This window comes from Penicillium macrosclerotiorum, assembly GCF_028827735.1.
Source record: "Penicillium macrosclerotiorum strain IBT 26536 chromosome Unknown utg000001l_segment0_segment0, whole genome shotgun sequence".
NCBI classification, from domain to species: Eukaryota; Fungi; Ascomycota; class Eurotiomycetes; order Eurotiales; family Aspergillaceae; genus Penicillium; species Penicillium macrosclerotiorum.
In genome coordinates this window covers 1,655,293-1,674,619 of record NW_026643081.1, presented here as the reverse complement: position 1 = coordinate 1,674,619, position 19,327 = coordinate 1,655,293, and the positions used below count along the sequence as shown (strand labels likewise).

Sequence of the window (19,327 nt, the reverse complement as noted above, 5' to 3'; positions counted from 1 at the left end):
ATTAACACCAGTTCCAACCCAGCTCTATACACGACCATGAGATTTCGCGACTAATCTAGTCGCAATCGCAAAACTTAGATACCCGAGTCATCTTGGGTTTTGTTCGATACGCTATACCAATCCTTCCATGCGGTACATCGGTCGGACAGCTCGCTCGAAACGCCTGCGTCGCTCAGGAGTCCTGCAATCTTACTCGGCTGTTCGATAAATTGCAACGCCATTCCCTCAGAGGCGTGATACTGAAGGTGACAGTGAAGTAACCATGCGCCGGGATTGTCGATCTCGAAAGCAATCCAAGCATAGCCACCGATGGGGACATCGACAACATCCCGACGAGGAGGATTGATGAGAGTTGGAGTGACATCTGATGTGAACTCGCCATCGCCTTGTGCTAGGATTGCAAAGTCGTGTCCGTGAAGATGGATCGGATGGACTGACGGTGTCAAGTTTCGAGGCGTTATAACCTCATCCATGGTATAGTTGCTGGTTAGGAGGAAGTAAACCCATTCGCCGGTGTCGAAGTCGAGGTAAACAGGGACCCTTTCAGGAGGGAATATAGTGTCGTCGGAAGTAAGTTTCTGGAGACTCGGAAGTTCCCAGTCTACATACATCGCCGTGTTTTTGATGGTCCATAAATGAACGCGGGGGTCCGATTCCCATGGGGTTGGAATTTTTCCCTTGTTCACCTATGGTCAAATAATTGCTTTTATTCATTTCGTTTGCGCGTTTGCCAACATTCTTCTTGACCACAGGGACAAGGTTGCTGGGGCTGGGATCCGCGCACCCAAGGTCCAGAAACTGCTCGCTCGCTGGTGGCGTGTAAGGGTCACTCGAGTTATTTTTGTCGTATCGAACAATACCAACCTTGTTGTTCTCTATGACAGCGGGCGCGCCACAATATTGTGCATGCATCCAGAAGTTGGACCCGTGTGAGAAATCCGCATTTGCTTCAATGATAATCTCGTACCGTTGTCCCATACCAACGTTCAGCACATTTGTGACATATGGTTCCACGGGGACAAAATCAGTTTCAATGACCGTAAAGTTGTGGCCATCGATCCAGAACGTGTAGGTAAGTAAAGTTGCGGTGTTTATCAGTCCAATTTTATATTTGGTGCCCTTGGTGAAGGTTGTTTCGAAATACTCTGCCTTTCCGGTACAAAGACTGTCATCCTCCGGGCTACAGTCGTAGACACCCTTGCCATTGAGAACAGTAGATGTGGGAATGGGTGCCAATGCACCCGCGAGTGAGATCCAATTCAACGTGAAGGCATCTTCATGATACCAATCAGTCAGAAGCCATGGACCCAAGTCAATATCCCAGTTCGCACTGGATGGCCCATGGATGACTAGCGGGCCTTTGAAATGTTAGTCTGATTCATACATGGAGCTTCGCTGACCTACCATAGAGCCCATTGCTATCTGATCGATAATTTAGCATTCGCATACCAACCGTTGGGATTAGGATTTCATGGGGACTAACACTGAAGGCTAAAATGCGAGTGATACCAAGACGTCCCGTACTGAGTCAATTGAAATTCGTAGACTTGAGATTCTCCTGGCTGAAGAAGGGATCAACTCTGCTGTTTTCATCCTTTTGTGCACCCCGGGTAGCAGAATTCTTACCGGAATAGGACATTGCGTGACGCCCGGAACACCGTCAATGTAGTTGGCCTCAAATAGCCGTATCCCATGCCAATGAACCGCGGTTCCATTTCCATTAGTCAGATTATTATGGACGGTAATCCCTGAGTGCGCGTCGTCAGTAAGACTCACAGGGCGAAGAGATCAGTCGTCAACTCACTGAGCGTGTCACCCCAGTTTGCCTCAATAGCCGGCCCAGGGTATTGTCCTTCAGAAATCAGTTAATTGAAAAGCCCCATATGGCCATACTAAGAAAACTTTATACCCACCATTGAACACAGTTCCTAATCTCTCGTAGCCGTCTGGGCTAATAGTTTCTTCAGTCACGGTAAGGTCGTACTGCGAGCCGTGAAGCGTGAGTTAGACATGCTGAAATTGATATGGCAGGGCCAGGGAGGCTCACCTCAACAAGCTTCCCAGGAGGAACTTGTGTAGCATCGGTATAGTCGGTCGAGATGTCGAAGCCCTTTGTCCAACAATCCCTGGTGCTTGGGGCGTTGACGCAATCCTCAGCAACAGCAGCAGTGATCGAAAAGATGAGGCCCAAAAGCCCAGAGGCCACCCAGTCTCTCAGTGGAGCCATCTTTGGTAGTACAACAGGCTGATGAAGGCACCCTACACTCAGGGACGTGAAGGAAGGATAAAATACTCCATTTCATGAGAAAAAGAAAAACCTCGGACTACTTGAAAACTAGGCCAGTTGCTACGACGAACCGAGAGGACCCATAACGCGACCTAATCACACTGCAACTTTGGTGCATGGCCGATTTCCGAGACAAGTAAATTTCGCCGGCTGTAGGGGAAAAATCACTTGAAAGCCATAAGCACTAAACAATACGCAGGTCCTCAAATCAGTCAACAGCCACACCGTCTCGAACAAATTCCTCAATCCATCCTATCGTCATCCTACGGAGATTGGAAAGTCAAAATTTAGTACCACAAGACTGAAGATCGTTGAGGTAGAGTCATAAAACGAACATGCTTCTCTTTGTGTCGGCAAAGTTCTTGTGGTCTTCGAACAAATGCTCCTTATAGTACGGGTCTTCTTTCATCCGCTTATAGTCTGCGACGCTCTCGAACACGACTTGGCTAAAGCAGTCAAAGTCCGCCAGATTGACCATTTGGGAATCGTAAAGCTCGGCCATCAAGGCACGCGTGGTGGTGGGGTTATGAATCTGCCCGACCCTTGTCAGTCGAGAGGCTTGAGCAATGTCGGCCTACGAACCATTGTCCACCGCTTAATGCCGTATTTGACCATAAGGTCTTTTGTCATGGGGGCCGAGATTTTGGTCATATGATGGCGATAGTCCTCCTCGCTCATTCCCGGCTTCCGATACCCGCAAATGGTCAGGCAAAGATACTTGCTGGGCGGATCGCCGTGGATTTCTGGCTCGTGGGCCATTTTGAGACTCTGGGAATGCCGGGAAAAATACGCAGGAGCAAAAATCATCCAAAAACTGCTCTCTGTGTGCAGTGAGAACAAATAATTCCGGCTTGTGACTTGCTCTCAAATATAATCGAGTTCGGGCAACTAGTTTACCTCGAGTTCGGGAAGATGCGCCCGGTCGCCCGATGCTGCAGGTTCAAACCGGCCGACAATAATAGCTTTGCACGCGGTGCGCATGGCAAAGGGAAAAAAACCAAATTGACAATTTATAAACTGGCTGGTCCCTGCGTGGGCCATGACACCGCATAAACCTTGATATCATAGTCAATAAACCTTCGTCGACTCGTATTTGTCATGGCAGAAGCACCGCCGCGTCAAATCGGGGTACAGGCCACTGGAATCATTTCTGGCGCCTTCCTCTCCGGTACATATCAGCACATTTAAGCCTTTAAGCGCACCGATTTCTAAAATGATTACTTAGGTGCTATGATGGGGCTTTCACTTGTTGCCGTCCCAGTGTTTCTCGATACGAATACTCAGCCAGAGCACTTGCTGGACCAATTCATCTCTTTATACGAATATGGGCATAAACTGATGCCGGCAATTTCCGTGGCAACATGTGCTGTACATGGGTTTGTGGCGAGCAGAAAAAAGGCAGCCGGTAACCCCTGGATCATTCACCTCCTTGCTGCAGCAACGACTATCACCATGGTTCCCTTTACCTGGATTTGTATGTCGTCGACAAACAATGCGTTGTTTCAACTTCGAGCTAGTTCTGGGGCGTCTTTGGACGAGGTTCAGCTTCTGATCGTCCGATGGCAATTATTACATGTAGCGCGCTCTATTTTCCCGTTAGCTGGAGCCATCATCGGCTGGCGAAAATTGTTCAAAGATCTCTCGAGTTGAATACTGTTTTCGCGGTATCCTGAATCGCTCCAGTCAACACTGTGCATGAAGTCAGTAAATAGCCGATATACACGAAAATGATGATAATTTACTGGCTCTAGACCTTTATACCGTACTTAGATTACTCACTGGAATGTGCCATATCCTTAAGTGCTTTCCGATGCGGTCGCCGAGGGGCTCACATAGTCTAGATATCGCCCCGAGAGTGTCGGACAATATATCACCGCGCATCATCCCGAGTAACCCCGGCATTGTTTAGAGAGAACAAAAGAAATATAATATTATATTCCATACCAGCGTTCCTCTTGTTCGACCCGCATTCTACATCTTTAATTCACCATCAAAATGCTAGTGTCCTCAAAGACTGTCCTCCACGAGGTGGATACGAACGACAAGATCTTCGCTCAAGATCGAGCGTTTTGGAAAAACTACAACAGCGGCCGCCCGCAAGTCCCACAAAGCTTCTTCCAGCGAATCTACGATTATCACCTGTCGCAAAATGGCGGATTTGATATCGTCCACGACGCAGGAGCCGGCAATGGCGTGCACTCGCAAGAGCTGCGCTCGAAGTTCCACCACGTCATAATATCGGACGTTGCACCTGATAACGTTCGTCAGGCAGAGGAAAGGCTGGGGAGCGATGGATATAGCTACCATCAAGGCAAGATGGAGGAGATTCGTGATATTCTGCCCGGATCCGTCGACATGGTATTCGTGATGAACGCCATGCACTGGGCAGACCAGGAGGCAGCTATTCAGGCGATTGCAACCCAGCTGAAGCCCGGTGGCACCTTTGCTTGCGCTGGCTTCGGTCCCGCTCTCTTCAATGACCGCAAGGTGCAGGATGTATGGGAGAGGATCAGTCAGCAGGGCGGTCGCGTGTTGTTAAAGACGGCCGACCAACCGATCGATACTTTGAATGTGATGGCTCGCAGTCAAGACCTGTACAATGTCGCCCCTTTGGATGAGCGACTATTCCGTCCAGGTGCGAGACGCATCCACCTCAATATGGAGAATGGCGGCTTGACGGGGCTGTTGCCGCCTGAGAGACAAGACGAAGTGACGGAGCCGGACCACACGGGACCGAGAGATCTAGAGGTGTTCGAACGTGACGAGGAATGGGGTTTTGAAATGGATCTTGATGGCTTCAAAGAGCATTTTCGTACATTCCCCCATGCTTTTAGAGAGCCTGAAGCGTTTACTAGTCTCTGGCAAGAAGTCGAAGACCTCCTCCAGAGTGGAAGTCGTCTTGATGGCTACTGGCCCGCAACTCTAATTTTGGCGACACGGGGCGATCGTTGATAGACCGCTTTAGGCTCTATCCTTCATCTCAAGCTCCATCTAGACCTAGCAATATTTACATTTTTTGAGATTGCCACCGACCTGCCCCGGAATAGCTTGAGATGAGATGCTGTAATTGTGATCACGCACTGGCCTTCTCCACCACTCGAATGCTCTGACCAGCGATAATGCATCATCTAGCGTGGTATCATCTGAGGGAATGTCGGGGCATAGGGTGTCCGGGGTAATTCCAGGTATTTTCCATCGGGGCAAATAAAAAAAAGCAAAAAGATGGTAATAACCCGATTGCCCCGATAGCGACCGACGATCGGGCGATTTGAGTCGATTTTCGGGATCGGATTTTGATCAGGGTTGATCTCCCTGCATAGTTAATACAGCTTCATCATGAAGGTCCTTTCTGGACGACCCAGAGTCATTCGGCAGAGGAAGAAGCGTTCAATATGACCACCTACGCAGTGATTGGGGCCACGGGAAATTGTGGCACGGCACTGATTCGTATTCTCCTTCAAACGCCATCGGCCAAAATCCATGCGTACTGCCGCAATAAGCAGAAACTGCTGGGGCTGGTGCCCGAACTGGCAGCAACCAAGCCCGACCATGCGGAGATCTTTGAGGGCAACATTCGTGATATTCCCCTGCTGACCGCATGCCTTCGTGGTTGTCGGGCTGTCTTCCTGGTCGTGTCCACCAATGACAACATTCCCCACTGCGACATGGCGCAGGTCACGGCCATCGGGGTGATTCAAGCTCTCGAAACGCTAAAGGCCCAGCCCGAGGGTGCGACGATGCCGAAGCTCGTTCTGCTCTCGTCCGCGACACTCGACGACCAATTGTCCCGCGCAACACCCCCTCTTGTCCGTTGGATTCTCCTCCGCTCAGCCTCGCATGTTTACCACGATCTGGTCAAAACCGAGGAATTCCTCCGCGCACAACAGGGCTGGGTGTCGACGATCTTCATCAAGCCCGGAGGTCTGGCATTGGATATTCAACGGGGGCACGCATTAAGTCTTACCGAGGAAAAAAGCCCCCTGTCCTACGCCGACCTTGCTGCTGCCATGATTGAGGCCGCTGATGATCCAGAAGGCAAATGGGATATGCGGAATGTCGGGGTCGTCTCCATTAACGGACCGGCGAACTTCCCGCCGGGGGCTCCGATGTGTATTTTCATGGGGTTTGTGAGACATTATTTGCCCTTTCTGCATCCATATCTGCCTTCCACAGGACCAGGGTAAGCTAGGTGAGCCAGGGTACAATTAGTAATTTATTGGCGGGGCCAGGGGGAGGAGAGGAGGTGGAGAAGCGGGGGAGGAAAGGAGCTCAATCATGCCTGCCTTCCTGCACGGCGGAGGAGGGGGAAGGGCGGCCAATTAGGGCTCCGGAGGAACGGTCACTGGGGATGTACATACAGAGCTAGAACCTGGCAGAGTACAGAAGCCGCAGACACCGAAGCATCCCAGTGACAGAGCTCTCCCACTCGTCCAGGCCACCGTAAACAGGGGAGGACGAGTCAAGATCCCGGTCGAAACCCCGGTCGCGACCCTGCCCCGACCCCGGTCCGGGTACGGACATCGGGCACGACGGCCCCCGACCCCCGACCTGGATATTGGTAAAGCTTGGTAATGTGAAATCCCACCCATCGAATGACTGCATTCACGATATCGTCATTCATATCGCAAACAAAGAAACGATGGTATTAAATGTAGTCCTTAGCCCAACGGCTTATGGAGTTCCCCCAACCCTCTCTTGAACTATCCCACCAACCACACAACGGGTTTCCCCCTATCAAGCAAATAAACATCAGCCGCCACCATGTCATCCAATCTCTTACCAATCAAGGTCTGGGGTCAGGGTGGCCCTAATCCACCCCGTGTGGCCATCATCATCGAGGAGCTGGGCCTGCCGCACGAGTTTGTACCGATTCAGCTCTCACAGGTCAAGGACCCGGAATATCTCGCCGTCAACCCCAATGGACGACTGCCCGCAATCTACGACCCGAATACTGACCTCACTCTGTGGGAGTCTGGCGCCATTGTCGAGTACCTGATTGAGCAGTACGATACCGAGCACAAAATCAGCTTCCCAAAGGGCAGCAACGATGCCTATCATGCTCGCCAGTGGCTCTTCTTCCAGGCCTCGGGCCAGGGCCCATACTACGGACAGGCCTGCTGGTTTAAGAAGTACCACCCGGAACACGTCCCAAGCGCACTGGAACGGTACATTAAGGAGATGAACCGCGTATCTGGTGTGGTGGAGGGCTATCTGGCGAAGCAGCCGGCCGGCGGTGATGGTCCATGGTTGGTTGGGGGCAAGTGCTCCTTCGCTGACCTCGCCTGGGTCAGTTGGCAGATCACTTTGACCAAGATCATCCAGCCCGAGGACGGCTACGATGTACAGAACTTCCCTCATCTCAAGGCATGGTTGGATCGGATGACGGCTCGTGAGCCAGTGAAAAAGGTCTTGGCCGCCGTGATGCCTCCTGTCGCGCGTTAGATCAAACGATCTCGGTTTCGTGATGAGTTAATAGGAAGACGGTCGTTTTTGTTTTGTCTACAATTCTCCAATGCAGAGCCCCAGGAAATTGAACTTCATCTTTGTTTCATTGCTGAACATTGGATCCAACAACAGGAAATGCGTAGTGGTGTGTACATTGCTTGTTCATCTAGTTACTTCATCTTGTCTTAGCCTATTCTTCTAATCGAAGCGCATTAATAATCTCCAATGAAAGAGTGCCGAGACGCTTGCGCAGTTCCTGCTCTAACTCGTCCATGACAATATTTGGAAAAACAGAGAAACTATGATTCCTGGGAATACAGAGCGCGTCAACGAGAGAACTCATTTGTCTCGCTTTAGATGTTCTTAGTGCAGGTGACAGCTGGTTCAACGCCCGCTGGACGCGATGTAGCTCGCCAAGAACGCGCTGTGCAGCTGTTATTCGCAGTTCCGGTGCTGCACTCGTACCGCGTTGATCTGTCGGGCTAGGGATCCAAGTCCCTGTTTCTGAAACACGCGAGAAAAGATCACTGGGATCATTCGTGGTAGGACTCTGATTAGAGACAGTTGCGGCAGTCGCGTACCTCTCCAGGACCTTAAAGATGATAAGGACCACGATTATGAGAACGTAACTATCCCCCGAACATTTGCATTGAAGGGTCGTATTTATTAGATCCATAGTTTGCTGGTTGGTCTTGATGGTGGTGCCAATTGATGGCAGATGACTTCCAATCGCATCATCTGTTCGCCTGCCCGATATAGCACCGGGCACCAGTTCGCTGCTGGAAAGCTCTTTGAACAAATTCAAAGCGTTAGAGAGACAATTGCATGTCGATTTTTGATGGTGCTGATCAGGGATACTCGCATCCAGAGGACGGTGGTCTGCAGATGTCTGTGAGGCGGACACTGGACGTCCAAATAGAGAGATGGTGTCCCCTGGGGGCACCAAGACCGGGCTATCCTTGCCACGTAACGTGGTAGGAGTGTGACTATCTGTATGACCGATGAAACCGATCTGATCGGGGCTAAGGGCATCGAATGTGGCTGGTTCAGGCGTTGAGAAATTTGCAAGGTAGTCATCGAAGTCAGTGCTCCAGTCTGTCAGGGCTGACGACAAGGACGAATCAGCCGACTCAAAGAGGCTCGAGAGGACATCAGAACAGCTGGGAGAGCTGCTTGGTACTGACCATGGCTGGTCCTCGGGGAGAGCGAAAGTTGAAGCCATCGTGGAGTCGGGTGCCGCCTCTTGGATCTTGGTGGTGTTGACCGGTGCTTTTGGATTCGATCGATTTTCCTGCTGTTTTCGACCTGGACGTTTGGTAACGAGATACTCGCAGCTCGTTCCTCTTTTCGTGCAACGCGAACATATCGGCTTCTCCTTGGAGCATTTTACCTTGGATAAGGCGCAGGCATGGCAACTACCTCGTAGCTTGTGCCGCTCTCCCGACGCCGGCGCAGACATGTCTATACTATCAGACAAACTTGACCCACGGCAAATATTGTCAGACAAGGTCGCAGGTTGCTTCGATTGAAATGGCCATTGAAGGTTCTAGCTGAGTCACCAGGGTATGCCCTGCTTCCGCAGATTTCCGCATATCTAGTTTCTCTTCGGAGCAGGTTCGATATCGTCCCGACTTCGGGGATCCATGACCAGGGTGTAAAACAGGGGGGGGTTGCAACTGAAATAAAGAATAGGGAATATGTGGTGGCAAATTGCAAATGCCGCTAGACTCACGAGGTAAAGTCATCGATCAGCTTGATGCGAAAGCGAAACACGTCGACACCTTACTCGATTTGGACCACATGCTTCCTTGTCAACGGAGAAATATTGGCTGTTTCGGACTCCTCTTTCTTTCGGTACCACCTGGTGTAAAAGGCGGGGTTATGTTTGCCAGCAGCTCCATCAAATATCCGTCGCACGTTAGCCAGGTAAGCCGGTTTAGCCTACGCAAGTGGGTCTCTGGAAGGTCTCCGAAGGGGTGGCCATTGTCATACTTCACAGAATGCAATATTTCAAATCAGAGGCAACGCACGAATGGAGGGCCACGGGAATTTACAGTTTCGTATCTATCGTCCAATCGCTGTGGTCCTTGCTGGCTAATGGACGATCTTGTGGCAATCATAGCTGTTCACCTAATCATGTATGTGACGACCTATGGATCAGGGTTTCCAGCGACCAAAAACCCCGAACCCCCGGCCGATATCTCTGCCAGCCTACTTTCCTAAGTCGATAGAAAAACGTAAATAGCGCTTATCTGCCAGGATGTCGTGCTCTAGCTTCGCATGGTGGCAAGCCGATTTTGGAGGTACAAAGTGAAAGGTGTGTCAGCTAGGTTGAATCAGATTGACTTTGAACGTAAGATGCACTAATGTACTTCGGATGCAGTCATCTTTCGGCTCGCATCGGCCGTGAAAGACACTGCCCCGAGCCTGTACTCAGATGTAGCTAGGCTATTCCGTGATCAGACCTTTCTTGGTGACAAACCAGACATAAACACCCCAGCGCTGTATGACTAACTAATTTCTGTCGCCTAAACACTCCTGATGATGGTCCCACCCCCGCTTCATGGCCTAAAGGCTCGAACCATTTTCCTCTTGGTATTTCACAGCTAAGCCCACCGGAAGGTTATTTCGTGTCCGAAGCTTATCAACCACCACCAGTCGACCCAATCCATCCCCCACGCTGTTGACCAAGTCTTCAATATCAGCCACCTCAGCCTCCCGTTCGTTCACCAGTTGAAATAAGGTTAGTGAGCGCACTCGCGATATAGCTTCGACATCCAGATTGACACTGCCCGGGGGTGGAAGGAAACGCGCTGTCAGGATCAAGATGGCAGCGCGATTGGCGCACAGGATGCCCACGTAGGACTGAAGCTCTTTAATGATAAAGGATCGGATGGACGCGCTATAAGGGGAGAGTGGGGATGGCAGATGCAGAATGTAAGCTGCTGCATCTAAAATGGGCTGTGGCGCTCCAAAGGGGCACGTCTCCACGCTAATTCGACTGTCGTGAGTTTCCGCGGGGAGAGTCTGGGGGCTGGTAGGCTGAGGCATAGAAGATTCATGGGCATCATCGTAGCCCCCTAGAATATTCCCGGAAACTTGAACAATAAATCGTAGCGCAGGATAGATTCTGGCCAAAAGCCGGGCGAGATTTGCGGATTCCGCACGGGACTACAGTGCCATGAATTAAATTAGGATCAACGCTTTCAAGACGTGAAACGCATAGGAGCGCCATTACCTCGACGATACAAGACTCACCCAGATTGCCCCAGTCTAGGCGAGTGAGGACCTCGACGATGTTATCATCGAAGTATCCTGTGAACTGAAGGTACGCCGACCATTGGCGCTGTAACTTGGGGGCTAAACTGCATGCAGTACGGAATGTAGTCGGGGTTGAAAAGGCAAGGTTGTATGCACACTCGGGAGAGCTGACATGGGGGGTATTGCCTTGGGGGTGCGTCACTGACGCCATCCGCAAAGCACTGGGCGTCCAGCATTCAGCGATAAACAGGGTAGCGTCGCGGAAACGTCGCTGAGACACGAATGAGCTCGACAGATGTGTATGCATGATCTGCCCGGGTTGTGGCTCCTGCAGGAATCCAGACGTTGCAGTGAGACGAAGGACCCGAGATAACTGGGTCTCTGAAACGCCACAAAGCTGGGCTAGATCCTTCACAGGGAAGCTTCCTTCGAGGGGTAAGCAAATAAGCACTTGGGAGCAGCTTAACCACTGGAGACAGGCTAGTAGTTGGATCTGAAGCGCCATCTGCTGGAGCAAGCTCACTGGATCCCCCAGCAACGTTGTCAACTTGAAAATATTGGCCAATACCGTTCGGCGAGCTTGATGAACCGTATCTGGTGCATCGACTGGAATACGAAGCTGCGGTCCAGAAGAAGCAATACCCGCATTCCGGCCGTAGAGAAGCAGACTCCTTGCGGAAGAAGTAAGCTCGGCAATACAGCCTTCGAGCTGGTCTGTGCTACTCATCGTGCAGGAATAGGGCAATTATGTGGATCAGACAAAGGTCTGGCGTGGGTGTGTAGAAGCTGTTTTTTCCTCCCCCGGCGGAGATAAATCCCATAAGAAGAAGCGCAGGTTAAATAGACTCCACCCAACCATTTTCCGTATCTGTAGACTCTTGGGCTAAGTTTGCTGCAAGGACTTTTAACTTGACGCATTGTAACCTCGTATCTTTAGATTTTTTTTGTGATACCAGGTAGCCCCCTGGTTGTGTAATTGGACCAATATCTATTATGAAAATGGAAGGTATGCAATCTTGGATTTCCATCACTATTAGATCACATGAAGTCAGATATTCCCGGGTTCTAGCTATAGTACTCCAAAAGCCAGTTCCGCAGATCCCCCACTGTAGGATACTCCAAGAACAGACTCCCCGTCACGGTTACTCCAAGCTCTTCGCGAAACTTTTCGGCAATAACCAGACTCATCAGGCTGTCAACTCCCAAATTGGCAAAGCTGGCTTCGTTATGGAGCTCCGCCACGTCCATCCCGGCCTCGCTTGCCACTAGCACAAGTGCTTTGGCTGCCGTACTATCCGTTTCTAGCGTAGCCGTCTTCCCCTCCACTTGGGTTTGTTCCAGGGTAGTTGCGGTGGCTGGAAGAGTGGGCACAGGGACAGCAACTGCGGAGATCGCCACTGGGGCCACCGTTGGTGCGGTAATTGTGGGTGGCGGTGCGGATCCCGAAGTATGACCCTTTTTCTCATTGCTCCCATCTCCGGCGGAAAAAAAGCGGTTCAATAGAAGTCGCGGGTATCGCCTGAACTTGATCCCACCAACCATACCCTTGATCATACCATCCTGGAGGATATACACATCTCCGAGATACACACTATTGTCTTCAATTGTGGGGATCATCTTGACATAGGAACGGTACTTTTCGCCTGCCACCAAGGGGCCTGCAAATCGCATCGAGTTCCAACCAGGCGTAACGCAGAAGTTGGCTTTATTGTCGATGGCATCGGATACATTCATGACAAACCCGGCCAGATGAGCGACGCTGTCGATAAAGTGCGGCGGGATTGTCCAGGTTCCTCCTTTCTCGGTTGTCAGTTGAACATCGGCAAAGGCCTCCAGTTCATGCATGACAACAGACTGCATCCCCCTGTATTTGTCCGCATAATCAACTAGACTTGCCGCGAAGAGATTGTAGGCCATGCGGTGGGAAAGTCGATTAGCAATACCGTCTTCCGCCAGTCTTTCAAGGGCCTGAATACGGCCCTCAACTAGATGTAGAGTCGGTCGCCACGATGCAAGCCATTCGGAAGCATCATCGTAATAGATTCTGGCGCTGGCAAATGGTTCGTCCGCCTTTCCATCAGACTGTACATTGCGCCATTCGAGTTCAACAACCCCCGAATCGATATTGGCCGTGGTGGCAGCGACTTGGAACAGCTGGGCCTGATTGGTATTTTTGTTCACAACCAGTCCCTTCAAAACTTCCAGGTTCGCCATATTCATGGCTGGAACCTTTCCATTTGGCTTCAACTTTTTGTAGACATATTCTCCAAGAGTAAATCCAATGTCGGCATGTATAGACTAAGATCCGTTAATAAAAGAAAACATTACCCTGTTCACGCGACCAGGAGTTGACTTACCGACGTGACCACGCCACAATCATTCATTTTATGCCCCCAAGCCGCTGCGAGCAAGGTTGGTTGCATGAGGTCGGATTGCATGACAACCTTTGCTTGAGATCCATTAAAAAACTCCTCAATGACCCTTTGAACTGTTGAAGTTCTTGGACCAGTTGGTACACCATCGGCTTGAGCAAGGGTTTTCTTCTCGGCATCGTAGAATGTATTGCCCTTTGTAAGAGCCCAGTCTCCATTATATTGGATCCAGTAATTCTTTTCATTCCAGCTGTACGTCGGCAGATCCAGAAGTCTCAGTGCTTTTTCAAACGGGCGATGGAATTCATTCCAGTCGATATCAATCCCCGCGCAATGAAGAGCCCCGAGACTACGGGTCATTGTCATCCAATTATTCTCACCTCGACGCAACGAAGGGGTTGTCAAGGCTGTTGATGGGAGACTGGATTTGACAAATCCCATGCAGACGGGATGCGGCCCAATTTCCACCCAGACTGTTGTTTCATCGACAGTGGAAATTCTCTGCGCCGTGTTCAGAGCAGCATGGAAATTCACAGTCTCACGTGTGGCACGACGCATGTAGGTGGCATTTACCGTCTTGTCGTCAAAAATAACTTTACCAAGCAAGGGCGATATGATAGGCAAATTGGGAGGATGGAATACCACCCCTTTCTGCGCTATCTCCTCGTAGCTTTCCAGAACTGGATCCGTCTGAGCAGAATGAAATGCGAACGCAACATCCAGAGCAGAACACTTATAGCCACTGGCTTCCAAGTGCTCCATCATCGCGTGGATTTGCTCCCGAGTCCCACTCAGAACGGTTTCTTTCGGTCCATTAATACAGGCCACTTCGTATGACTTGTCGCCGGCACTCTTTTCGATTTGTTCGACTGAAGCGCGAACTGCCAGCATCATGTGGCTACCAATCTTACATTTCTGCTCCAGCAACCTCGCCCGTTGAGCTACCAAGAATATTGCATCACTAGCTGAGAGCACGCCAGCGACGTGCAATGCAGCAAACTCTCCTAGACTATGGCCGATCACCACTTCGGGCTTCACCCCCAATGAAGCCCAATACTTGGCAAGTGCAATTTGAGTGCCCACCAGAGCAAGCTGAGTCACAGTCGGTGAATGGGAATGGTCACTAGGATAGCTCCCATCCACAGCTGGAACAAAAGATGGGAATCCCTGCGCTCGGGCCAGGGAATCTAAGTGCAGTATTTGTGACCGGAAACACGGGGAATCGTGGAAGAGCTCAAGATTCATCGATTTGTATGAGGCCCCTTGCCCGGTAAAGGCGAATGCCACGGGCGGTGGTCCGGTCGGCGAGACGGGTTTATGCGAATCAACGGATTCCATCCAAGAACTCAGCTGTTTCTTCAACTGCTCCATATTGGTGACCGAGGCGGCCATACGATGGTTATGATGATGACGCCGAGCTAAGGTTGTATAAGATAGATCAGATAGTGAAATATCCAGGTTTTCGTCGAGATATCCGATAAACCGCTGAAGGTTTCCTTTCAACGAGACTTTGCTTTTTGCTGAGATCGTCACTAGGTGCGATGATCGTGGATCGATGCCATTGACCTCCCGAACCGGGCCCTCTTCAATGAGAACAGACGTATTTCCACCTGCCGCACTGAAGTTATTAACAACAGCAATCCGTTTCTTATCTGGTACTCGGCTCCATAATTGCTTCTCGTATGGAATGTGCAAGTTCCTCTTGTCAAGGTCCTTGGGTATCTGCGGGTTGATGCTGTTCTTGATGCCAACGTGAGGGGGAATTGCACCTTTTTGGAGCATGAGAAGAACCTTCAGCAAGGCTGTTACACCAGCTACAGCCTCTCCATGACCCACGTTTGCTTTAACTGCACCAATATGTAAGGGCTGCTTTGAACTGCGGCGTTTTGTGGCTGGAGCAAACACGTCCGTGACTGACTTGATCTCCTCGAAGTCGCCAGCCTGGGTGCCTGTGCCATGCAGCTCCACGTAGCTCACGTCAAATGGATCAACTCCCGCGCCACGCAAGACCTCGCGGAATAGGTGAGACTGAGCACCGGCGTGAGGATGAGTAATAGAGACAGCTTCGGCGGAATGATTTGTGGCTGCTCCCAGAATAACACCGAGGATGTTGTCATTATCAGCCTCCGCATCCTCCAGCCGTTTCATGACCAGAGAGACCACTCCGTCTGCACGGCAGTATCCATCTGCATCGCAATCCCAAGTCTTGCAAGATCCAGGAATCTTGGACAGAAAGTGACCACGGCTCAAACCAGCAAAGGCATCGGAATTTGTTAAGACGTTCATTCCGCCAACAACAGCAGTATCGGTAGAACCATTCCAAAGTGATGCACAGGCAGTCTATATAATCGTCAGTTTAGAGTGCCTTAATCCATAAAAGTTAGCTTTGTTTACATACCTCCACAGTGGCCAGACTAGAGGAGCATGCGGTATCAATACTATAGCTTGGTCCCCAGAATTTGAAGAAGTAGTTGATTCGTCCCGGGCCAAAGGCGCGACATCCACCGGTAATGAAGTATGTATCGACATCTTGGGCCGTGTTCACCTCACGGTAGTCATCACTGGCTTGGCCATAGAATGTTCCAATGCGGTGCTTGTTCGTGGCTGGAGTACGATTAGGAACATACCCTGCTCGTTCCAAGGCCTCGTATGCTGTAACCAATGCTAATCTTTGCATTGGATCGGTCTGTTGTGCTTCACGAGGGGACATGTTGAAAAATGGTGCATCAAATAGACCTGGATCATCGATAAAGCAGCCATAAGGAGTGAAACTTGTGTTGACTCGTTTCCCTGCCGGATCATAATGGGTCTCAACATCAAACCGATCTGGTGGGATGGTTCGATAAACGTCTAGGCCGCTCTCAAGAATGTCCCAGAACTTTTCGGTATCGGTGGCACCCCCGGGTAGCCGACAAGACATGCCTACAATTGCAATCTTGGATTGAGAGGTACCTCGTGGAATCGTGCCCCCGGCCTGGTTTAAGACCCATGGGACAAGGTCCTCCGTTGTCGCTTGCAACCCTCGAAGTTCGCCATTGACAGCAGCCATCAGGTCGTGTATCGGAAGGGTCATTCGAAATACTAGTGCTTGGAAATCAGGTGCAGATAGTAGGTTCATTTGCTCCACTACACCTCGGATCACATTATCCCATTGAATTGATTTGGTGAGGATTTCGGAAATGATGCCCTCGAACAACTCTGTGGCTGTATTCGCCGGGAATGTGTCCCCGCTGCTTGTCGAGAAGATAGGAATCCTAGGCATCATTTTGCTGCTCAAGGCCTGCATTGATGTGGAATGCACCACTTTCTGTACGTGGGTTTCATTGTAGATGTGCTTCGCATGACATAGTCCTCCAAAGACGGGCAGTTGGACAAATTTGCGGTCCCGGAAAAAGTCCGACATCCGGAAGAGCGCTTTCAATCTTGACGGTGGTCCACTGACAGTCACTGAACTCTGGCTAAGGGCACTGATAAATATTTGGCTCGTCTTTGGTGTTTTCTGGTAAATCTATTAGTTTCTGAACTTAGGATCTCCGTATTGGCAGGAAAGTCAAATTCACTTACCTCCTTGGTGTGGATCGCATCAAGCTCCTGCTGGACATCATCCGGTGAAGCATTTGGAAGTACATATGCCCAACTGTCAGGTGTACCAGAGCTGGTCAATTCACGGGGTTGCAGATTTTGCGACACGTCATCAACCAAAACACCCAGACGAAACGCAGTGCGAACAACTTCTGTGCCGGCATGTGGAACATCGGCTAGCGTTGGCGATAACGAGACAGCTGCTGTTGCGAGAAGCCCAATCCCCAATCCAGCGAGGTATGTGTGCGCTGCATCAAAATCAAATCTCTCGGGGAAGTTCTCGAAATAGCTGATGGAATATAGATATTAGCCAAGATTAAATTGTGAACCAGTCGGTCCATTATAAGGGGAAAATACCCAATGAAGGTGGCCAGCTCGACTGCACATAGTAGAACTCCGTCTATTGAGCCGCCCAATGGCCCTTTGCGGAGGTCTGGGTATTCGGAAAAATCCAGGACAGTTTGAAAGGGTGGAATCAAATCTCTCAGTTCGGGTGACAACTGACGAACTTCATCGCGGATCGCCAGAGTCGCCTCATGTAGAAATCGAGCCAAAATGTGGTGTTTTATGTCCTTACTATGAGCACGTAGCTGGCGGCAAAGACTTGGAAGATCATCCGGAGGAAATTCGTTGCTGAAATATATGAGCTTCATCCTCCGGAACTCATCTGGGGAACTACTCGAGGGAGTGAAGTCCATATCTGTGATTGGAAGATCCAGCTTTCAGATGACTGGATTGTTGAAATCTCTAGACTCAAGAGGAGCCGTTCTAGCTGAGAAATATATTACTGGTGGGAGATCGGATTCAAAGAAACATACTTTATATCAGTGGCAAGACTACAGGCTGGCTTAGATCACTCAATTTGCTCGGGCCAAAGTGGCTCGGCGCAAACAGATACAGGGTTTATTCAAGAGAAAGTTAAGCTCCGTTTATCTCGGTGATTTGCTCAATAGAGGTAGCCAGCCAATGAATGTTTCTGCTCGGGTCAAAAGACGTCGGCATAATTAATATCCCTACAGGAGGCGCGACTTGGCAAGTCCCGAACAGCCCACCAAGTCAGCGCCGTAGGATTACAGTAGCTCTTTCTGTCATAAAGCACACCGAGCCAAAACAGGGGAAGATTCATCCTTGGATAGAAGAATCTGCTATCTGCCATACTAATTTCCCGGCCATTTCCCACCTAGGGCCGCGTATTTTGGGAAAGGATGAAGCGGGGAGGCTACCGTCAAATCAACAAGGCGCTGAATATAAGCGTCTTTGAAGATTATCTCGACACTCAACAAGACCACTTGCCAAAGCTAAAAGATGTCGATCAGATCAGCCCTCGAGTTATTCGAGTTCTAGGTCAAAATGTAGGAAAGGTATAGTCCCTCCACTATTATATTATGACGGAAGCTTCGTCGACATTGTGTGCTCTTACTGACATTGCTGCTAGTTTACCCTACAGGGAACGAACACCTATATTGTCGGGACAGGTCGTGAGAGGTTACTCATTGACACTGGCCAAGGGATTCCCGAATGGGCCGACCACATTGTATCGACATTGACGGAATTTTCCATTAGAGTCTCTCATGTACTCCTCACTCACTGGCATGGGGATCATACTGGTGGTGTCTCCGATTTGATTCGTCTGTACCCTGATCTATCCGAATCGATCTTCAAAAACACACCCGGTAAGGGTCAACAGCCCATTACGGATGGCCAAGTTTTCCAGGTGGAAGGCGCAACCATTCGCGCGTTGCATTCCCCTGGACATTCACACGATCACATGTGTTTCATCCTTGAGGAAGAGAATGCGATATTCACCGGGGACAATGTTTTGGGACATGGCACGAGCGCGGTGGAGTTTCTTGGTACTTGGATGGCTTCTTTGCGACTCATGAATTCATATAAATGCCAACTGGGCTACCCTGCTCATGGTGAGAAGATTGTAGATCTTCCTGCAAAGATATCGGCAGAGCTCGACCAGAAAGTGAGACGGGAAGCTCGAATTTTGCGGACATTAAAGCGTATGAAAGAGGAAGAACAGAACAAGGGACGAGGAAAGGGAAGTGTAACTATTCGGGAGTTGGTGACGGCGATGCATGGGGAGGATCTGGATGAGGAGGTTCGCAAAATGGCCTTGGAGCCATTGATCAATGAAGTTTTGGTCAAGCTGGCCGAGGATGAACGCGTCGCCTTTGAAGTCCGGAGGGGCGAGAAGAGGTGGTTTGTCGTGAATGATGCAACATTTTCTTCATAAGAAATCTCATTATACACTTTTGCTCGATTCTTTTTGAAATACAGACGAATCTTACATTTTGATTTTTTTTTCCCGTGGGCTTCTACTCCGTATTTTCTACTACCATTTTCCCAGGCTAAGAATCACATCGGTCGCCAT

General features: G+C 50.2%; 9 protein-coding genes across 9 annotated transcripts; 4 read left to right on the top strand and 5 right to left on the bottom strand.

Moving 5' to 3' along the window:
- Positions 1-74: 74 nt before the first annotated feature.
- tpcJ (oxidoreductase tpcJ) lies at positions 75-2,227 on the bottom strand (the record flags this gene model as incomplete). The annotated part of the gene is made up of 8 exons (XM_057072289.1): positions 75-686; positions 736-1,358; positions 1,405-1,422; positions 1,484-1,562; positions 1,627-1,748; positions 1,805-1,852; positions 1,914-1,983; positions 2,048-2,227. 8 exons carry the CDS (start codon positions 2,225-2,227, stop codon positions 75-77), a joined length of 1,752 nt encoding a protein of 583 aa, XP_056938819.1.
- Positions 2,228-2,495: 268 nt separating this feature from the next.
- tpcK (decarboxylase tpcK) lies at positions 2,496-3,046 on the bottom strand (the record flags this gene model as incomplete). Its single annotated transcript, XM_057072288.1, has 3 exons — positions 2,496-2,550; positions 2,623-2,819; positions 2,870-3,046. The coding sequence occupies 3 exons, from the start codon at positions 3,044-3,046 to the stop codon at positions 2,496-2,498; spliced, it is 429 nt and encodes a 142-aa protein (XP_056938818.1).
- Positions 3,047-4,282: 1,236 nt separating this feature from the next.
- On the top strand, positions 4,283-5,239 carry tpcM (methyltransferase tpcM; the record flags this gene model as incomplete). Its single annotated transcript, XM_057072287.1, has 1 exon — positions 4,283-5,239. One exon carries the CDS (start codon positions 4,283-4,285, stop codon positions 5,237-5,239), a length of 957 nt encoding a protein of 318 aa, XP_056938817.1.
- Positions 5,240-5,679: 440 nt separating this feature from the next.
- On the top strand, positions 5,680-6,471 carry tpcG (oxidoreductase tpcG; the record flags this gene model as incomplete). Its single annotated transcript, XM_057072286.1, has 1 exon — positions 5,680-6,471. One exon carries the CDS (start codon positions 5,680-5,682, stop codon positions 6,469-6,471), a length of 792 nt encoding a protein of 263 aa, XP_056938816.1.
- Positions 6,472-7,048: 577 nt separating this feature from the next.
- Positions 7,049-7,729, top strand: tpcF (glutathione S-transferase tpcF; the record flags this gene model as incomplete). Its single annotated transcript, XM_057072285.1, has 1 exon — positions 7,049-7,729. One exon carries the CDS (start codon positions 7,049-7,051, stop codon positions 7,727-7,729), a length of 681 nt encoding a protein of 226 aa, XP_056938815.1.
- A 193-nt stretch (positions 7,730-7,922) lies between these two features.
- On the bottom strand, positions 7,923-9,191 carry tpcE (Zn(II)2Cys6 domain-containing transcription factor tpcE; the record flags this gene model as incomplete). Its single annotated transcript, XM_057072284.1, has 1 exon — positions 7,923-9,191. One exon carries the CDS (start codon positions 9,189-9,191, stop codon positions 7,923-7,925), a length of 1,269 nt encoding a protein of 422 aa, XP_056938814.1.
- Positions 9,192-10,300: 1,109 nt separating this feature from the next.
- tpcD (trypacidin cluster transcriptional coactivator tpcD) lies at positions 10,301-11,720 on the bottom strand (the record flags this gene model as incomplete). The annotated part of the gene is made up of 2 exons (XM_057072283.1): positions 10,301-10,903; positions 10,971-11,720. 2 exons carry the CDS (start codon positions 11,718-11,720, stop codon positions 10,301-10,303), a joined length of 1,353 nt encoding a protein of 450 aa, XP_056938813.1.
- Positions 11,721-12,058: 338 nt separating this feature from the next.
- Positions 12,059-17,645, bottom strand: tpcC (non-reducing polyketide synthase tpcC; the record flags this gene model as incomplete). Its single annotated transcript, XM_057072282.1, has 5 exons — positions 12,059-13,291; positions 13,351-15,705; positions 15,764-16,864; positions 16,930-17,236; positions 17,305-17,645. 5 exons carry the CDS (start codon positions 17,643-17,645, stop codon positions 12,059-12,061), a joined length of 5,337 nt encoding a protein of 1,778 aa, XP_056938812.1.
- A 507-nt stretch (positions 17,646-18,152) lies between these two features.
- Positions 18,153-19,189, top strand: tpcB (metallo-beta-lactamase type thioesterase tpcB; the record flags this gene model as incomplete). The annotated part of the gene is made up of 2 exons (XM_057072281.1): positions 18,153-18,308; positions 18,383-19,189. The coding sequence occupies 2 exons, from the start codon at positions 18,153-18,155 to the stop codon at positions 19,187-19,189; spliced, it is 963 nt and encodes a 320-aa protein (XP_056938811.1).
- Between the last annotated feature and the right edge of the window lie 138 nt (positions 19,190-19,327).